The sequence below is a fragment of the Melanotaenia boesemani genome, chromosome 3, assembly GCF_017639745.1.
Source record: "Melanotaenia boesemani isolate fMelBoe1 chromosome 3, fMelBoe1.pri, whole genome shotgun sequence".
NCBI classification, from domain to species: Eukaryota; Metazoa; Chordata; class Actinopteri; order Atheriniformes; family Melanotaeniidae; genus Melanotaenia; species Melanotaenia boesemani.
The window spans coordinates 6,527,906-6,548,440 of NC_055684.1; the positions used below are offsets into that span (position 1 = coordinate 6,527,906).

Below are 20,535 nucleotides of genomic sequence, written 5' to 3' on the forward strand. Positions count from 1 at the left end.
TACGGTCATTTTTTGATTTATCTGATGATGTTTTTTTACTCGTTTGATCGAGTGGTTAATGCAATTTTAGCAGCTGATTTAATTTCTGCTTAACTCAATCTTTAAGTTTATGCAAATTTCAAATGAGTCCTGACTGATGACTAAATATGATTTTTTTTCTCCATTTTTAGGAGTTTCATAAACAGAAAATGTGCTCTTGAAATAACGTCCTAACATAACATTGTGTGTAAGGCAGCATCGTGCTTGTGTGTTACCTGTGTGCTGAGTGGTTGTCCGTTACGGAGCCAGCGGACAGAGGGTCGAGGTTTTCCAGCAGCCAAACAGCTCCAGCGAAGCTCGGAGCTGATCTCCACCTCTGAGTCGCTCATCACTTGCAACCACTCTGGCTGAGCTGCAGAGGTTTGGCAGAAGAACGGGGAAAATTGGTATGAAGATAAGATCAAACTAACAGAAGTTCATTGCTGCAGCTGTCTTTTTGTTACCTTGCACATTAATGCGTCCCTGGTACGTGTCACTTCCCTCTGAGTTGTAGGCTTCGCACTCGTATATGCCCTCATCATCAAAGGAGAGTTCTGGCAGGGAGAGGGTCGGACCATCCAGAGAGGAGCCCACTTTGGATGGCATTAAACCATCCACCTTCCTCCATCGAAGTTTAGGGACTGGACTGTAAGATGAGTCAGATAAGTCAAGTAAAGACAGAAGATCCAGCAAAGCATTAGACAGCAGCACCGTCAGTGTCTGTATATCAGCCATCAGGCTAACAGCTGCTCCAAAGTAAAAATGAAAACAGACAAGTTTTACAGAATAAGTCCTGAAAACTTCATCCAAGGATTTCTGAGGTGGGAACTTACTTTCCATAGGCGAAGCACTCTAACAGGACGTTGTGTCCAGCTAGGCCATAGGTCTCTGCTGGGAAGCGAACTTTAATACTTGGTGCAGACTTCCTGGGATTAGCTGAAAAGAAAACAAACCGTCAAAGCTAGTGGATGAGCAGTTTGTGTGTTTCAGGGAGTAGGATGGACAGTTAATCATGAGGATGACATGTTTCTGGCGCCTGTCTGATACAATAATCATGAGACCTTCCTGAAGACTTTTGTCTTCATCTGTTCTGGTCACTGTCTGCAGTCTGTTTCATTTACACAGAAATCTAACCAGAAAACACATTTTAAATGGTGATTAAAGCAGTGATCCACAGCTGATGTACTGAGTATTATCCATCCATCCATCCATCCGTCCATCCATCCATCCATCCATCCGTCCGTCCGTCCATCAGTCCGTCCATCCATCCGTCCATCCGTCCGTCCATCCATCCATCCGTCCGTCCATCCATCCATCCATCCGTCCGTCCATCCATCCATCCATCCGTCCGTCCATCCATCCGTCCGTCCATCCGTCCATCCATCCATCCGTCCGTCCATCCATCCGTCCATCCATCCGTCCGTCTGTCCGTCCATCCATCCGTCCATCCATCCATCCATCCGTCCATCCATTCCTCCATCCATCCATCCGTCCATCCATCCATCCATCCGTCTATCCATCCGTCTATCCACGTTTGGGTCACAGGAAGCAATCTCAGCAGTCATCCCTCTGCCCAACCACCTCCTTATCTCTGCCTCGGAGAACACTGAGTTGTTAAATCATCTGAGAGTACACTGGTTCTCCAACGAGATCTCTTACTGTTGGGACATGTCCATTGTGTCCATCAGCTTGGTGAGTCCAGACAGCCTTCAGAAGAAGCCCATTTCAGCCTCTCAGCTGATTATCATAGCTGAGGGTTTGAACACAGACTGACTGACCAATCACAGTTGAGCTTCTCATCAACAGGACAGACCACTGCAATGCCTGCATGAGTCCAGATTGTCCTCGACCCACCTGTCAATCTCCTGCTGCACTCAACCCCTCTCAGTGCTGATCTACGTCCCAGAGTTACCACCAGTCGTGAGATGTGTGTAGTGACCTGCAGTGAATCGTCAGGCAGCTGCTGCTCTTGGCTTCACACCTGGAGACCGTGTAAGGTTTCTGTTGGCTCTCATGTTAACAGGCTGGGATCTACATCTCCACCATGACACACTTGGACCATTTTCATAATGCTAGTCTTTTTATCTTTAGTTTAAATTGTGTGATTCTGAAGGTCTCTAAAAAAGAGGAGTTACATTAACTGTGTTCCAGGTCAAATTAGACCCAACAGAGAATATTGGCTGTTGCATGTGTCAATAAAAAGCTGTGCATTTCTCTGTGCCTCGTGTCAATTTGCCCTACCACACACACGTACACCCACACACGTACACCCACACACACACTCCACCCATCTTCCACATGAACACAAACTTTCTGAATAATGCTCTGAATTACACATACTGTAATTCATGGATATAAACATATACACAAACAGACAAAATCATATTTTTAAATCCACAATTTGCTTTTTGCTTTTTTTTAACGGATCACTGGGTCATTTTGATGCTGTCAGGATGCAATCAGGACAAAATCCTGATTGCATCCACCTGCTGGCATTACTGGGCTGAAATAACAATATTAAAGCTTTTTACTTGTTTGTTTACTTCCTAATTAATTTGGCATAGGTTTTATACCGGATGTCCCCACTTATACACAGAAATGGATCAACTTTAACCCCTTAATGCTTTTATTTGTTCACAATCATACAAAAACAAATTAAATATACTAAAAAAATAAGAGAAAAAATGACAAAAAGAAAAAGACTGAAAAAGATAACCTACAATTGAATATTAAATTAATATTCAATAACTAATAATCGGACCAAGAACATGTAGAATTAGGACATCCCTACTGATGAGAAAGATTTTTCTCTGGTTTGGGTCGTAACAGTAAAACTACGTGAAGTGTTTGGTCTTGTTTTGGGTTAGCTGATCATTCACCAGCTGTAGGGTCTGTAATCTGAGGGGAAGCAACATACTGATCACTAAACCGGGTGAAAACGTCAGAATCCAGGTGTGTAAATGATGGGAAGGGTCTGCCCTCCTCAGACTGGAGCACTGGGATGAAAGTTTAAGTTCACACACATCCTTCATATGGAGTTAGTTTCCAGCTGTGAAGGGGAACTTCCTGTACTCAGATTCTGACGTTTTCACCTTTTATTGGCTCAGTCAGCAGTTCGCTGTAACGCTGTCCCTCCATCGCCAGCAACACACAGCCAGCAACCTGCACATGCGGTTATCTGTTAGAGGAAGGCGGGGGCCATCGTACCGTCCGGCAGTACAGTGAGGGGGACGGGCTTGCTGAAGGTGCTTTTGGTGCTGATGTCCAGATTAATGGTGGTGAAACAGAAGTAGTTCCCGGTGTCGTTTGGCTCGGTTTTGGCCACGTATAAGTTCCCTGTCACTTGAGACACAAACCAGCGCTCATCATCCTTCCTGATGAAGGTGGGGAACTCGTTGATCAACCAGCGGTAAGACAGAGCTGAGGAAAGGACAGATCACAGAGTTCCAGTCAGCTGGACATAAAAAGAGTTTTTATTCCCTCTTCAAGTTAATATTTCTACGGATTTAAAGCCCCAAACCCATGACACATGTGCTCTGTCTAACATAACAGTTCATTTTAGGAGGTCTGCAGCAGATGGGGTACCTGGGTAATGTGGTGGGGGCTGACAGGCCAGAAAGGTCCCTGCACCCTCGTAAGCTGTCTGAGGACTCCTGCTCTCTGGAGGGAAGTCATGGAGATCTGGAGAAACAGGACAATCCCAGAAGTGAGATTAACACATCTCAAAAGAAGCACTGATAACATTTTTTTTTTTACAATTAATTAAAATGATCATAAATTAAACACAGAGTGACAGATGCAGGCAGATCCAGATGTTCCTCCCTTACAGCCAAACTTCAGGCTAGCGGCTCTGCTGATGATGGTCCCACAGCGGTTGATGGCCAGACACTGGTACGATCCTGCATCTTGAGACGGCTCGGGGCTGTTGATCACCAGGCTACCAGCCACCAGAGTGTACCGGTCCGAACCCAGTGGGACCTCAGTTCCATTCAAAAGCCACCTGCAAGACAAAAGTCAGGGTGGAAATTTAGAGCACCGAGCTGAGAGGTAACAGCGTGCACCTCTGATTCCTTTAACCCTTAAAACTCTGAGCATTATCACTTATTTCATCAACAGTTTCTCAGGAATGGTAGTATGTATTTACTCTGTAATTTTCCAGATATTTATATCTCTGCTCTGAATAAAGGAGGTTTATGTAGTGTTTATTCAGAGACTAGAAATTCACAATGAGGGATCATGATAACACCCTTATTTTTTCACATTTTCATTATAAAAACAACAGAAAAAAGTCACTATCACTACTATGTTGCTAAGAGACCTCTATTTAGACCTAGCAATTATGATGAAGCCACTTTCTGTCAAAATTTTCCACCAATGACATGGTTTAAATTGACGGTAATGTCAGGAGCAGCAAATTAAAATTTCCCTCTGGGAGTATTTTTCATTTTCATTTCAAAGGCCAACAGATGGGCAGAGTTATATGTCTGTCCTAAAAGAACAAAAATGATAATAGGAAAAAGTGAAAATATGGAAATAGTTTCTCTTGTGTGTTTGTTTCAATGACAATATTTTTTCTCCTGAAAGCCAAGACTTGAGAGAATGATGTGCAGATGAGAAAAGGTTTGGTCTCTGTTGATCTGTGTGTTATTTCCACAAAGTTCTGTTAGTAATAAATTCTGCTTTCTTCTTCTGGTCGGCCTTTATGCTGCTATATCTATTCATACATTCATTTCACATCATTTTAGCCTCATAATCTGGTTAAAGTAGTTCTGGTATTTCCAAACACACAGATGAACATCTGTGGCCCACATCTTTTATTTCTGTGTGTTACCCACCTGTAGGAAGCAGCTGGACTGGCTCTGGCCTGGCAGCTGAGGGTTATCTTGCCTTCAGTCAGGCCTTCTGGGTAAATTAAACTGCTCGGCTGTTCTTCAAAAACAGGCCCGCTGTCATGACCTGACACACACACATCTCCACCTGAAAACCACATTTGAAAAGAGACATGCTGCATGAGGAACATTTATGGTTACGTTTATGTAGCATACGTTTATGTTTATGGTTCGCTCTGCTCATGACACCCTGACATGGCTCTGTGGTGATGCCTCACATGCACATGTCTACTTGTAATTGTGTTTCTCTGTCACATGGAGTAAGTGTTTAAAATATAGGAACAATTTGATACGTAGAACCGTCTTTGCTTTGTTTTTCCTGTTGGTTTTGTCCTGATGAAGGAGTCAGGTGCAGGCATTAGCATCTGGTTTCACAGAGTGGAAGGTCAGGTGTGTTATGTCAATCTAAACATTTGTGGTGTCCGCTCAGCAAAACGCCTTAGCTAAAAGCTCAATAAAACCACCAAATACAACTAAATCAGCACACAATTAAAACAGCAGGTAAACTATTAGATGTAAAAACAAATGATGGCCCCACCTGTTTACCCCATGAACTATACACCGACAAACATCTCTAGTATAAAACTTTAAGTTTCAAAATCTCCAACCAAGACTTACTGAACCAGAAGCAGAAAAAGCAAAATCCTGCTTCACATCTGAAAAAGATAATAAATTCTTTCTTAACTTTGCTGTCTGGCATCCAAAACTTCTATTCACCAGGATAAAACCACATTTACTGGAAAACTCCATTTCACCGTGTCTTTGTTGAGCAGTTTTCCCTCCAAAATCACCATTTTCTGCCTGGTTACATGGATTTGATTGGACAACGACAGGTGTCAGTCATTCTGTGTCCTTGATAACTGGTGATATGAATGTAACCATGGTGACATCAGCATAACTCTAGTGGATCTCGTAATCAAATTAAGGATCAATCACGTAAATCAGCTGATCGACGCCAGAGTTACGATGAGATTTAGCCCTTGTAACTCAGATTTACAGAAAGTATTTGTTTATCCACAGATCCACCTATTTGCAGTGTTTTCCTCCACCTGGCTATTTCTTCACCAAAAACCTCTGTAACTAAGCTCTGTTTCACTTCAGCTCCATGAATCTTTGCACATGTCCGACCTCTCTGAGCTGTTGCATGTTCACTCCGCCTCCTGGCCGCTCGGGTCAGCTGACCAGCGGCTCTTGGATGTGCCGAGGACGTGACGTGAGCTCAGAGGGGACAGAGCTTTTGCAGGGGCAGCTCCTCGGTTGTGGAACTGGCTGCAGTTAGACACACTGTCCATTTTTAAATCCATACTTAAAATCCATTTCTTTTCTTTTCTCACAAAGCGTGAGAGTTGATTTTATTATATTTTAATATTATTTTTGGTTTTTATATATTTTTATCTTTTTATTATTTTAGTTTTGGTCTTATTTTACTTTGTTTTATTATGTTTTTAAATTGATGTCTTTTTAAAATGTTTTATGTATTCTTACTGTTCATCATGTTGGTCAGTACTTACTGTTTTTAAAGTTCTTTATAAATAAAGTTGGCTTGGCTGTGATCATTCATGGTTTTCTGGAGGTTTATAATGAGGTTATATAATATAAAATGCAATAAAAATAAAAAAAATCCTTCATTGTTTTCTATGTTCCATCCTCGGGTACTTTAACATAGTGGTATCTGCTGTGATGCGTCCACCTCTTGAGTTAGTTTTATTTTCATACTAAAATGGTTTACACTGAATTACAGATAAATAATCGATTGTTTTTGGGTTGGGCTTTTCCTAGCAGAAACCCCCAAAGACCTGGAGGGACAATGGCTCCAAATGAGCAAAAACTTTTAATCAGCTGTGAAACACTGCAGGATCTTTGATTCCTGACTGCCAGACTTAACTCTCTTACTCTGAATCAGGTCTAATAAATCAACTGCTGATGGAATTTGGAGATTCCACTGCTTTTTTTGGATGTAAGTGACAGTTTCCATAATGCTTCTGTGTTCCTGTGGTCAGTAACAAGGGACTGTACTCTCACCATTTCCCTTCACACTGTACACCTCAGACTTCCAATACAACTCTGAGTCCAGTCATCTTCAGAAATACTCTGATTACTCTGCAGCTGAGTCCAGAGAACCGGTCGATCAGTTTCTGAGATGGTGCAGAAATAATCACGTCATCTTGAATACAAACAAAAACAAACAGATGACTGTTGACTTCAAGAGGAACAGTAGGAAACAAAGCACTGTCTACATCCTGGGGGAAGAGGTGGATGTAGGGGAGGCGTACAGATACCTGGAAGATCAGCTGGACAATGGACTGAACAGCAGTGCTAGGTACCAGTTCTCACCCCTCCTCTAATCAGGAATGATCATTTCTGCCACTACGTGTCTTTTGTTCCAGAACAGCCAAACATCCAAACTTCTCACAGGAAACTATCAAATCTAAACTTTTTCATTTCATGTGTGATAGTTTTCCAAACCAGGCTTCAGATCTGTGAAAAGACAATGAGGGATGAGGGCCTCATTTCTCCACCCAATCTGCCTCCTAACAACTCACCTGTTGTTAAATTCAACTGTTAACGGCATCACGTGAACATGAACTTCATGGAAAACAGTTGTTCAGTGTTAAGGCCCATTTTTGCTTGGCGCAAAAGACGGATACGCAGATGAAAGAACACTTTCACGTTGGTCCGTCTGCGTATCCTGACGAGTGTTTCCACATTCTGACGTCAGAATGTGGAAACACTTTTGTCCGTCTCCTACGTTGTTTACGTGCATATTTGATCCGTTTTCGGGGGTCTGCGGATCCATCGCTTCACGCAGCAATCAGAGCAATACCACTGGAAACCGCGGGGACAGTGTTGAATGGTAAAGCTGACATGTGACCTGTGAGAGGAACAAACCGGAGAAGAAGAGGAATAAAAAGAAGAAGAGGACGACGAGGACAAGAACTGTGGCGATGTCGGCAGCTTTTGAAGAAAGGCTGCATGAGTATGTGGGGCATGTTGGGTGGTTCCCAACAACTCACATTGGAGCATTACCCCCACCAACCAGTGTCTGAAACTGACTATCAGATTGTGGAAATGAACTCTGAACTGAGCACTTGCCACTAGTGGATGAATTGACTTAACAACCATGACAACGTAAGAGACACATGGAAGTATGAAGGACCGGTGATGCTTGAAATGGTCGTATCTATTTCGTACATAAGGGAGCATAAATGGGCCTTTACTGTGTTCACTAAATCACTTCAGCGGAGATAAAAAAAAAGATCCTGTTACTGTAGTACTGGCATTTACAGAGAGTCACTGAACATGTCAAAATCTGTACTTATCACCTTTTCCCTCACTGCCGGATGGCTGCACTACAGGTAACTACTTCAACACTGTGTACATGTTTACTGTCTTCTTCTACGGTCCTTTTACCGTTATACCAAACGGTCCTCTAACAGCTATCAAACAAAGCTGTTACTGCAGTTTTAAAGCTTCACACACTGAGCTGTGTGTCCATTCAGAGACACTGTAGCGTAAATGGTGGCACAAATATGGCGTCATGTATGTGGACCCACAGCAAGTGGATAAAAATGCAACAGTTATTTTAGTAAAGTTATTATATACCATTTGAAACCGTTTTTAACAGATTACATTTTTCTGTCACTGACCTTTGATTTAGTTAGAAACTCCACCTTTAAAGCTGTTAACCATCATCTGAATCCACTCATCTCTCTGCAGCACACCCACACATCTATTAGAACTCTCATGGACCTTGTGGACTTTTGGTCTTCTTCTGTCATCATAACTTTACTTTACAAACCATCCATTTTCTATACTGCTTAGTCTAATTCAGGGTAAAGCTGGAGCCTATCCCAGCAATTAGCAGGTGAGAGGCACGTACACCTGGACAGGTCGCCAGTCCATTGCAGGGCCAACACAGAGAAACAAACAACCACTCACATTCACACTCTCCCAGGAAGAATTTAGAGTGACTAGCTGACCTAACATGCCCATTTTTGGACCAAGGAGAACCCACGCCTACACAGGGAGAAGACACAAACTCCACACAGAAAGGCCACTGTTTGAACCCCCCAGCCGAGGCTCGAACCAGCAAAATTAAATAAAGAAATAAATTTTATAAATAAATTAAATAATTAAAATATTTTGTTTATTCCTACACTACATGCCAACACCAGCTGCAATGCGAAACTAACCAGATCCACCAGTTTGACCTGTTCTTGAATAGAGACCACTCTGCAGCCAGCTGTAGAGATCCTACAGTACAGAAGATGTTTGCAGACACTACGAAGCAGCAATCCTAACATACAGCATATCAAAATGACCAGGAGAAACTCAGCTAAAAGACTCTACCAAGCACTGGTATCCAAACCAAACACATTTCAAACCCTAAGCAATTATATGAGAATGCAACAAAAACATTTGAACTTAACTGTCCACGTCTTCTACAGTCATGCAGCAGGCTCTTTTCTCCAAAGCGACTTACATCTGAAGGTGGTTATTCAGAAGCGTTAAGGGTCTTGCCTAAGGACCCAACTGGAAGGTGTTAATATTCGTGCATTACGGGGTTCAAACTCAGGTGTCCCGCATGGGAGACAGATACCCTGCCAAATGAGATATCCACCTTTCCCTAATTTCTCCACTTCAAGCAAACCACACAACCAGGGTGTCACGTGAAACTGCTGAATGCAAAGATGTCGGTCTCATCACTGTGGGACAAGCTAGCAGCCAAAATTATAAATCAGGTCTTACTTTTATCTATTTTTTTTATTTCATTCATTTATTTTGGGGATGTCATTTCATACAGAAGACAAAAAATAAAAATAAATAAAAAATCAATCAATCTGTAGATCAAGAAGAGGTTAATGAGAGTTAAAGTCCAACTTACCAGTAACTGCCCTTAGAACCACAGAGCCGAGGACAAACAGACCCAGGAAAACTCCCATCATCTGGATCCAACTTTATCACTCGCTGGGAGAAGAGTCGTCCAGCCGTTGCCTGCTCAAAAGACAAGATGGTGTTAATGAAAACCCTGAACGTCAGCTCAGAGATGACATGTTTCATCACAACAAGGCTGTAAAAACAGAAACGAGCAGCACAGAACATCTGTCAATATCTGAAGGGTTCATACACAAGATAAAGTGTAGCAAGACCAGAAGTCAGCAAAGAGCTGTTTTTAAATCCCAACATAGTTTAACGCAGTTTATCCTTTGAGACTGAGTGAACCAAGAGAAGCTTCTTCACTGTAAGAAGTGATGCTGAGAAGAAATGAGAGAAATCTGTCTTCCTCTCAGATGTGCTGCAGTTTCTTTCTGTTTGTATATCAGGACATTTTTTATGACTTTGACTATTTTAAATGTTTTGTCTTCACAGATGATCGTTGGTGTGACAGAAGCCAAGCCAACTTTATTAACAAAGCACCTACAAACAGCAACCACACACCAAAGTGCTGAACATGAATAAAATGCCTTAGAAATAAGTAACTTGTAAAGAAATATCTAAAAATAAGTAAAAGTAAAGGAGCCACAAATAAAAGCATAAAAACAAAAAAGTTGAAACAATAAATCAATATAAAATCAAATGACCAGGCAGACTAAAGAGGTGGGCTTTAATAAACAATAAATAAACAAATTCAAACACAGTCAAAGAAGAAAAGTTACTAATATGCAAAACGAACTCCACAATTTGGCAGCCTCAATGGCAAAATCCTCGTCCTCTCTGAGCTTCCGTTGTGTCCTTGGCACATCCGAGAGCAGCTGGTCAGCTGACCTGAGCGTTCGGAAGGGGATCCAGCAGCACAGAGAGGTAGGGACGAGATCATTTAAAGATCTAAAAACAAACAAGAATTTTGAATTGAACTCTAAAATGGACGTCTGGTAGCAGTGAGGATAAACCTAGGGTAATGTGCTCTCGCTTCCATGTGTTTGCAAAAGGTATCCAAGACTGGCTTAATGATGATAATCTTATGCTTAACATAAACAAAACTATTGCATGACATTTACAAAAACAGCCTAAACATATCTATAGGTGGGGAGGTAATTGAAATGGCATCCCAATTTAAGTACCTGGGAAACACATGGGACTCAAATCTTACCTTTAAAAAAACATGTGAAAAAAGTGGTTAACACAGTAAAATTTAATCTTCAAAACTTTAAGCAAATCAGGCCTTTTAATTCAACTGTTGCTGCTAAATCATACCTTCACTGCATGAGCTTGTCTCATATAGAATATTGTTTTACAATATGGTCATTTGCAGGCACCACAGTACTAAAACCTATAGCACAACTTTATAAAAGAGCTATCAAGGTGTTCACCAAAAAGCATATTCAACTCACCACTGTGAAATTTTATTGAAATACAATCTTTTAAGTTTTGAAAATTTTAAAACTTTATGCTTTTCTCATCTAGTAATCTCTTCATGGCTTAGCCCCCCCGGAGGAATTTATCATACGTAGAGACAGTAACCTCAGGACCAGATCTGCCTCCAGAGGGGACTGTGAGGGTCCATTTAGGCAGACTGCCACAGGACAAAACACCATTGCTGTTAAGGGCTGCATGAATTGGAATAGTCTTCCAACTTCTATACGAGAGAGCTCCACCCTTATAGTCTTTTAAAAAAGAACTCAAAAAATGGCTCAAACACAGTCAAACCTGTCAACATAGGTGAGGTTTAATGTGTGTGATATATTGTTTGATTGTTTTTTGTGTATTGTAAATGATATCTGTTGTTGTATGTCTTGTCTGTAAATGTCCGAGGACTACGGATGGAAAATAGCTTTTAGCTAAATCCAGCATATTTACACAATGTCATGTATTAATACAAAGTGTTTATTAATGTGCATTGTCCTAATTAAATTAAATAAATAAATAAAGAAGATGAAGATGGGACAGCGAGGCAGGGCCGGAGTCTAACCAATTTTCAGTTTTATGTTTAAGACCAGCCCACCTCAATTTGATCCATTCTACCATCCTGTAGTTTTTATTAGAACAAATGTAGTTTTTAACTGAGAAATAAAGACAGTAAAACCTATTTTCCTATAGTAAGTTTGTTTCCATGTTTTCATACTTATGAAAGGGCCATCACCTGCAGCGGGTGGGAATGTTCAATACACAGAGAATACAGAGACTGTGTGTTTTCACTGAATATCAGCCACTTTCTGTCAGTTCAACACACTGTGAAACACTTCTGTGATTTCAGAAGCAATAATCAAAGTAATCTTGATCATGTGAATTATTTAAATGGGTTTAAAACATATTTAAAAATATTCATTGAATGACCACATATAGTTCAGCTGTGTGTGCTTCCTTTCACTTCTTATAAAATCGATATCTACTCTTCTATTATGAAAATATTTGCAAGCTAAGAAAGCTAAAATAAAACAATACTAAAATAATTGCTAATAAAATTGTAATCAAGGCAACATGTTCAATTAACCATGATATTGTTTGGGATTATATCATCTAGCCCTGTATTAATTTGGCTTCAGGTTCTCTGTAAATCACACACGGTGCTGCTTCCTCCTCATGGAGATTGTTTTAATGTGGAGTCTGACTGGCAGCACACTGCAGCTGTAGCTTTCTGTAGGAAACCAAGTCATCCACATCCTAAACTATCCAAACCTCACGAGTTTCATCAAGGTTCTCTCTCTAAGAAAACTCTGTGGCTTGTCTGAACCAAACAGAACCTGATACCAAAACCTCATATAACTCTTCAGAAAAACAGAAACATTACACTGAATTAGTGGTTTCCAGCCTTGGGGTCCTCCAGAGAGCACAGGGGCTCCTTGAGGCTTTGAGAATTCGGGCTGTGATTGATGTCCACACATTATTTTAAGAAAAAGAAAAAAACTAAGACTATATGTTAATTTAATTAACTTAATTTAACTTTGGCTTTACTGAAGGACAGGACTCACCCAGAAAACATTATTTATGGAGAGAATCTAACTTTTGAAAGCATAAAACCAAGTATAGTTTCAGCACGAGGTGGAGCAGGGGGTCCATGGCTTTTTAGTATATGCATGAAGGGGTCCCTGCAGAAAAAAGGTTGGGAACCACTGCTCTGAATGTTCCTCCATCACTCTGAAAGATCTATGTCTCATTTTGTAACAAGCAACTAAATAGATGGAGAAACATTTTCCAGCTGTTTCAGGAAAACAGGCCAGTTTTTCCTGTTAAGTTGTAAAAACTAAAAGGTGAAAAATAAGTCATGCAAATCTTTTCTTCTGACCACATGCTGGTCTATCAGTTTTAGGAGCTCAGCACATTGAATGGATTAAAAAAAAGCAAGAGTATTCACACTGACAGATACTGAGCTGTCAAACTGTCCATCCAGAACCCAGCGGACTGTGGGGACATTGTGGTGACTGAGCTGAACCAACCAGCCACCCTCCTCATCCTCTAACAAAGGCAGCAGGATGACTTCATGCTCACTGAGACTGACTTCATCGGATCACGCAGAAACACCTCCATTATATCTGTGACCGTTACAGAACAACAAAAAAGCCATAGTCCACTTCACCACGTCTCACTCGAGTCAACCGATGAGCTTTTTATGTCCAAACACTTTCAGTCTTTGTAACAATAAATTCTGACCGAAAGATTTCAGATACAAAATCTCTCTGCTGCCAATTCACTGAGTCACTTTCCCTCCTTCTCCTGCTCCACTCATGGGTTTTCCATCCACCTCAGAATCGGGATGAGACTGTGATGGAAAAAACAGAATTTCAGGGAGCTACAGATGAGACTCCGGTTGTTTTGAGGAGAGGACTTAAGGCTATATTTCATTTCCACCCCTTAGCCCTCTCCCTACTTACACGTTAGAGAAAGGGCTATTTCATTTCTCTTTTGGATGAAGGGTAAGGGGTAAGGATGAGGGCCACAAAATTCGAATAAAGACAGCCCAGAACCGCACTTCAAACAACGGGGCATTAAAGAGTTCCCAACACACACCGGATACGCGCGTTAACGCATTAATTAGGTAATGCTGTTAATGTTTAACGCGTTAACGCAGTTTTTTATTCTCAAATTTCTTTCTCACTGGGTCTGAACACAGAGAAACCACACGCAGAGGTTCGTCCTGCTGCAGCGTGCGTCTGATGAAATCCAGAGACATCATTATTAAAATGAAGAGAGGTTTTCTTTCTGGCATTTTAGAAAGAAGAAAAAGAATATTGTCCGTCAAAACCCATGCAAATGTGCAGAAAATTGAGATTTTTTTAACAGAAAACTGATCGTAAAAGACAATGAGCTAAAAATTTTTTTTTTTTAACTAAAAAAAATGATTTGTCCTGGATATAAGTTTTACGGGAAGCAAAGTAAGACATTTTATAACATGTTTTGCAAACGTGAAGCATAAATTGGGCCCTTTTTGCATCTGGTTTGGTGAATCTTGGTCATAGTGGGATGAAACTTACAGTTTTGGAATCTGTGAGATTCAGTATAGGTGTTGTTAATCCATGTTCATGTCGTCTGACGCGGCTCCCCGCGTAATTTCATATGTGTTTACATATTTTTTCAGGCTTTGTTTACCTGGACTTTTAATTAATTAACTGTGTTTGGTGGTCACAGAAATGATTCTCCCAGTCCTAGTGGTGCATATAGCCTATATAATTATTTTTATTTTAGTTTTCAGAGGACAGGCATAACCACTGGTACATGTTACCCAAAAGCAACACAAATACACCCAGACACACTCACACATGCAGCGTCTCATGTGACATACTTGCTACTCATAACTGTCCCACATTGCTGTGTGTACAACAATCAATCAGAGTAGAAGAATTAATCCTTGACAAAAAGAAGTGAAATGTTTCTGCTTGACAAAAAAAAACTTCCATGAAATTTATTTTGCGGCAATATTTCTAGGACGCGACAATATCTGCATACAGTACATTCATGTTCTTACAATAAAAATGGTCACCTTATAACAACATATCTTTTACGTTTTTATGATAAACTATCAATTTACAACGTGATGAGGTCCCAATTTCTTTTTTGTTAGGGTGGCGGCTCTACACGAAAATAATCCTGATCAGAGTTCAAATGATTCTGTTTTTTTTTATTTATTTTTACACTTCACATGCAGTTAAAGTCACAACCACTAGAGCTCACAAAATATTCCATCAATCCATCTTCTGCCGCTTATCTGGAGTCGGGTCGCGGGGGCAGCTGCCTAAGTAGGGAAACCCAGACTTCCCTTTCCCGGCCACATTCACCAGCTCATCCGGAGGGATCCCGTGGCTTTCCCAGGCCAGCCAAGAGATGTAGTCGGTCCAGCGTGTCCTGGGTCTTCCCTAGGGCCTCTTTCCGGTGGGACGTGCCCAGAACACCTCACCAGGGAGGCTTCCAGGAGGCATCCTAATCTGGCCACCTCATCTGGCTCCTCTCGATTCGGAGGAGCCCCTTCCAGATCACCGAGCTTCTCACCCTATCTTCAATGGAGAGCCCGACCACCCTGAGGAGATAACTTATTTCGGCTGCTTGCATTCATGATCTTGTTCTTTCGGGCTCTACCCACAGCTCATGACCATAGGTGAGGGTGGGAACGTAGATCGACCGGTAAATAGAGAGCTTTGCCTTTTGGCTCAGCTCCTTCTTCACCACGACAGATCGATGCAGAGTCCGCATCACTGCAGACGCCGCACCGATCCACCTGTCCATCTCCCGCTCCATCCTTCCCTCACTCATGAACAAGACCCCAAGATACGTGAACTCCTCCACTTGGGGCAGAACCCTATCGCAGACCCGGAGAGAGCACTCCACCCTTTTCCGGCTGAGGACCATGGTCTTGGACTTGGAGGTACTGATTCTCATCCCAGCCGCTTCGCACTCGGCTGCGAATCGCTCCAGTGAGAGCTGAAGATCGCGGCCCAACGAAGCCAACAGAACCACATCATCCGCAAAGAGCAGACACCCAATCCTGAGGCCACCGAACCGGATCCCCTCAACACCTCGGCTGCACCTAGAAATTGTGTCTATAAAAATAATGAACAGAATCGCAAAATATTGTAATGTTTTTATACGGAGATCATATCTACCAGCATTAACATATGACCCATCGATACAATACCACACTTTCCCATTAGATTTGAGGGGAAATTGTGTCTCATCTTCAGACCAACTTAATCTGTGGGCCTTCTATTAAATCTGATGATCATTGTAGAACGTTAAATTATGGAGTCAGCACAACAAAGCAAAAGTCAAGGTAGCTGAGGAGTCCCACTGATGACATCAGAAGACATAATAAGATAATCCTCAGGTCCATCATGGCCAGATAAAGTAACAGACAGCTGCTCTCACTTTTTAGCAAAGACCGGATATGTTTTAATGCACTCTTAACACCTGAGGACACCTTGAAAAACAGATAAATCTGAAATGACTGGATGAGCTGTCCATTGCCACCTAGAGCCGCTGGGTCACTTTCCCTAAAGAATTGAAACAATAGCATGACTTCAGCAGCATTAAACGTAACTGATAACCAAATCTAGTTCACTGTGAAGGAGCCGTAACCAGGAAGGAAGAAGGAGCCAGTCTGGAAAAGAAATTATACTAAATACTCATATCTGTGTCTGTGTCTGTGTTATACTTACACAAATATTCAACTAAAATATTTTACTAAAAGAACTTTTTCAACTAGATGGAATCAGGTGGGATAAATACTGTTTTGCAGCAAAGACTTTAAATGTTCTCCCGCTTTCCTGAACTCATCTCTATTTCATGTTCAACCAGCAAATGAAATCAGTCTGCTCACATTTCACCTTAAGCCAAACTTAAACCCAGCTCAGGTTAAATTGTGACTGTTTGTCAGCAGGTAATGGTGTGTCGACCTGAACAGCTGGAAAGGGTCCAATCTTTGATTCTGACAAATAATCGTTTCCATCTGAAGAACTGGAAATTTTTAAAGGAAGAACCAAACTTTTTTTTAACCTCCTCCTGTCCAGCATCATGACAGCAGAATCATGGTCCAGCTGCAGAGTTGCATCGAACAAATGTGCTTTGCCAAATCAGCCTTATGGATAAAAGGTTCCTCTAGATACTGAAGTATTATTACTTAGTTTTGAATTATTAATGCTGGACCTGACAGGAGGAACATAAATGGGGGTTTGTGAGGATAAAAAGGAGACAAAGATACAAAATATATAAAACGAGCATACAATCAGTACCCGAACAGAAAAATCCAAGAATCAGAAAAAGACAAAGAGGGCTCCAAGGCCCGGGCAACCAGCAGCCCCCACGGAGCAGGATACCCAGGCAGCTGACTGCAGGGACAGCCACGCACCCACCCAGGAGACGGCAAAGGAAGGCCCCAGCTGGAGACCCCACAGCACGGGCCCCAGGGGCCATGGACACCGTCTGCTGTCCCGACCCTGCATTAGCTACCCAAACATGAGTCGAGTGAAGGACCCACCTGCTGCCCCTTGAGAACTCAGGATGAAGAACTTCGGGGTTAACTTGGGAGACAGTTTTTTCTACATGTGATCTCGCTGGACTGGACTGAACCAGATCAGAATGAGCTGGATTTTACTGGATTAAACTGGACTTAAGTCTGGAGTGATCTGCTACTAAATGAACAAACTGAAAACAAAGAAAAAAGTTTGAGATTCTGAAAAACTGTGATGGTGATGATGATGATAATAATGATGACATTGATAATAATGATGATAAATACGATGATGATGATGATGCAGCTCCAGTATCATCTCTTCTCACGGTAATTAGCGACTTATCCTGCATATGTTGTCAAACACAAGCAGAGCGTTTAATGGACCAACATGCTGAACAAACCGGGTCGGTTGCCAGGACAGCAGGGCGTTCACGTTTCCTCTTCCAGCTCAGAGCGGAGCAGCAGCTGTGTCTGAACCCACATTCAGCCATTTTTTACAGGCAAGGACATCCAAAACCACCTGAGATAATCTGTCTGCATTTCTTTCACGGTTTCTAGCCCATAACTGAAAAGAAACTTGGAATTATTTGTTTGAAAATCCTGAATATGAAAGATAGGAAAATAAATACTTATGTGTAGTACTCTCATAAATATTATAACAGAAAATGTTCATGGAAAATACAGATGTGTTCTGTATCACCGTTCTGTCTAAATATATTAAATTCAGCTTTGTTTTTGCAGCGCCAGGCCACAATAAAATCATCAGCAAAGTCACTTTTACAGACACAGTCCAATTCAAGCCACTTCATTGTTGTCCAGTTATAATCTAATTAGATTTCTCATTAGATTTATCACGCTAAAATTATAAATATAGCTAAACACGGTACTTCAAATAACTAAAACTAAGGGCTCATTCACACTGCTCTAAACAGACCATGAAGAAGAAGAAGAGGAAGGAAGTGATGCAGAGTGTTGTTTGGGTAGGAGGAAAAACAAAGCCAACAGTGTGTGTTCAGAAAAACGTGTATGTTCTGCACACTACAGTAAATTTAGGAATCCCAAGACCTGAGTCCTGCACAGTCCAATTTTACAAACCCGTACCCACAAAAGAGACCTTTTCAAGGTCTAGATTTTATAAAATATTGAACTGATGGTAACAAACATACAGTGATCATTTAATGTAAAAGAAAAAAGTGATGAAAAGCTTAAAAAAAGAAAAAAGCCAATGATCTTTTTTTTACTTTACTTTTTTACTTTGTGTGATGCTGCTGTGGGACTTTTATCACTTACACCTCAACGATAAAAGAAAAAACATGTTTTTATCCAGATCAGTTTCATCAGAGTTTCTTCATCAGTGTTGGCTGTTTAACTTCATCGTCACATCTGCTGGTTTTAGGACAGATTTTATCACCATGGAGACGGTTGGTGAGATGATACTGGATGAATTATGCATCTGACGTTTACCCAGATGAAGGTCAGTTAACAGTAAATCGGCTCGTTCTGTTGATACAATACAGTAAAAACAGGCGTATTTCAGTCCCGAATGGTGATTAATCACAATTAATTCATTTCTAAGCTGTGATTATTCTGATTAAAAGTCATTTTACAGCCCTAAAGAAATTGTTCTGCTCTATTACTATTTCATTGACTGAATGTTTGCTGCTTTAATCCAAATGAGTATTTAAAAGTTTTTTCCTCGTCCGGAGGACACAAAGCAGCTTTAGGAGGTATGACATAAAGTTGAACGGTCAAATGGCTGTGGCTAGTAAATGTTATTAACTACTATATCATTTCAAATGTTCCTAGCCATCAAACAGCGCTGAACAACTCGGTGCCGCTCGGGAGATTTAAGCCAGGAGAACAGCAGCCATAATGCTGCTGTAAGACAGCTGCTGAAACAGGTGAGGTGGAAACATTTCAGCTCTCGTTGTTCTCTCTCCTCTCTAAAGAACTTACTTTTAAGAATCAGGATTGAGCTGAATAATTTCAAATGCTTGTTGTAGCTTAAAATGGTCTCAGCAGGTGATTGATGAACAATAGATAAGCACAGGTGTATATTTAATATAGCAGCTCAGAAAGTGTGTGTTTGAACGTCGCCCACTGAATACACTTTACATTCACCCCGATGACGATTTCCACTGACCAACATGACACTGCCACACTCCATTCCCTCACCGGCACCAGGGGAGGACCACAAATTACTACCTGGTCTGTGGGACACACTGCAGTCTCACAGAATAATCACACACCAGGGCAGGAAATCAAAGTAAAAAGCTGAATTCTGACTGAAATAGAGCAGAACTCACCCAGATGTCCACACTGTCTGAGCAGATCAGTATCATTCAGTCTGACAGGACGGAGGATGGAGGATAGGGATGGAGGATGAAGGGTGGAGGATAGTGAATGGTGGATGGTGGATGGAGGACATTGGATGATGGACAAAGAATGGAGGATAGAGGAAAGTGGACAGAAGATTTCGGACGGTGGATGGAGGACAGAGGATAGGGATGGAGGATGGAGGGTATGGATGGAAGATGGAACACAGAATCAGAACAAAAAGTATCCGTCTGCCAACATGACTGGAACAAAAAAAACCTGATTGTTGAAGATGCAGAGTTTAAGCTGAAATCAGTTTGTGAAGTAAAAAGTTTTAAATGTGTCTGGATGTCACCACGAAGAAACATTAGCTCATAAAAATCTGTGTTTATCTATTTCTTCTTATTTAACATCAGTTCTCAGTTCTTATTTATTTATTTGTTGTTTTGTTTATTTGTTTTATAGGCACTCCTGTTTGCCATCTTCAGCAGGCAACCTGAGCACGTGCTGGAGAAATCTGTTTATAATACATTCAGTTTTCCAGAGGATTTTCTAGTCTTTTACTAAAGTTTTAAGGCACTTTGAAATGTAATGAAAGGCAAAGGTAATTGTAAACAAATACTTCTTGAAAACTGTTACCTAAAACTGACCGAAGCTCCTCACAGACAAGAAAACTCACATAAACATCTCTCACGTGGAGCTGGAATATTTTCTACATGCATCACCTCCCAACGTCCGAGCTTATCGTTTTTAACTGCAATTCAATCGGTTTACTCACTTCTCTTGTTTCAGTGTGGCCCCGCTCCTCGGGCCCCGACTGGCCCCTCTTCAGGAGCACAACCCGGGACAGAGCTGAGCCCTGCAGCTCCACACATCAACGTGCACAATGCACGTGCGGCTTTCAAAAATCTGCCCTGATCTCTTTTAGGACCT

General features: G+C 41.4%; 1 protein-coding gene across 3 annotated transcripts in view; it reads right to left on the minus strand.

The window, feature by feature from the left end:
* The window catches only part of cntn2 (contactin 2), a 42,305-nt gene that overhangs the window by 21,238 nt on the left and 532 nt on the right, over positions 1 to 20,535 (minus strand). For all 3 annotated transcript variants that reach the window (XM_041981289.1, XM_041981291.1, XM_041981290.1), the window contains exons 2-9: positions 9,793 to 9,902; positions 4,854 to 4,995; positions 3,846 to 4,018; positions 3,604 to 3,699; positions 3,226 to 3,438; positions 852 to 954; positions 483 to 664; positions 255 to 391 (exon numbers count right to left, since the gene is read on the minus strand). In XM_041981289.1, the coding sequence (XP_041837223.1) occupies positions 255 to 391; positions 483 to 664; positions 852 to 954; positions 3,226 to 3,438; positions 3,604 to 3,699; positions 3,846 to 4,018; positions 4,854 to 4,995; positions 9,793 to 9,853 (1,107 nt within the window). In that variant the 5' untranslated portion in view covers positions 9,854 to 9,902. The remainder of the gene's footprint in view (positions 1 to 254; positions 392 to 482; positions 665 to 851; positions 955 to 3,225; positions 3,439 to 3,603; positions 3,700 to 3,845; positions 4,019 to 4,853; positions 4,996 to 9,792; positions 9,903 to 20,535) is intronic.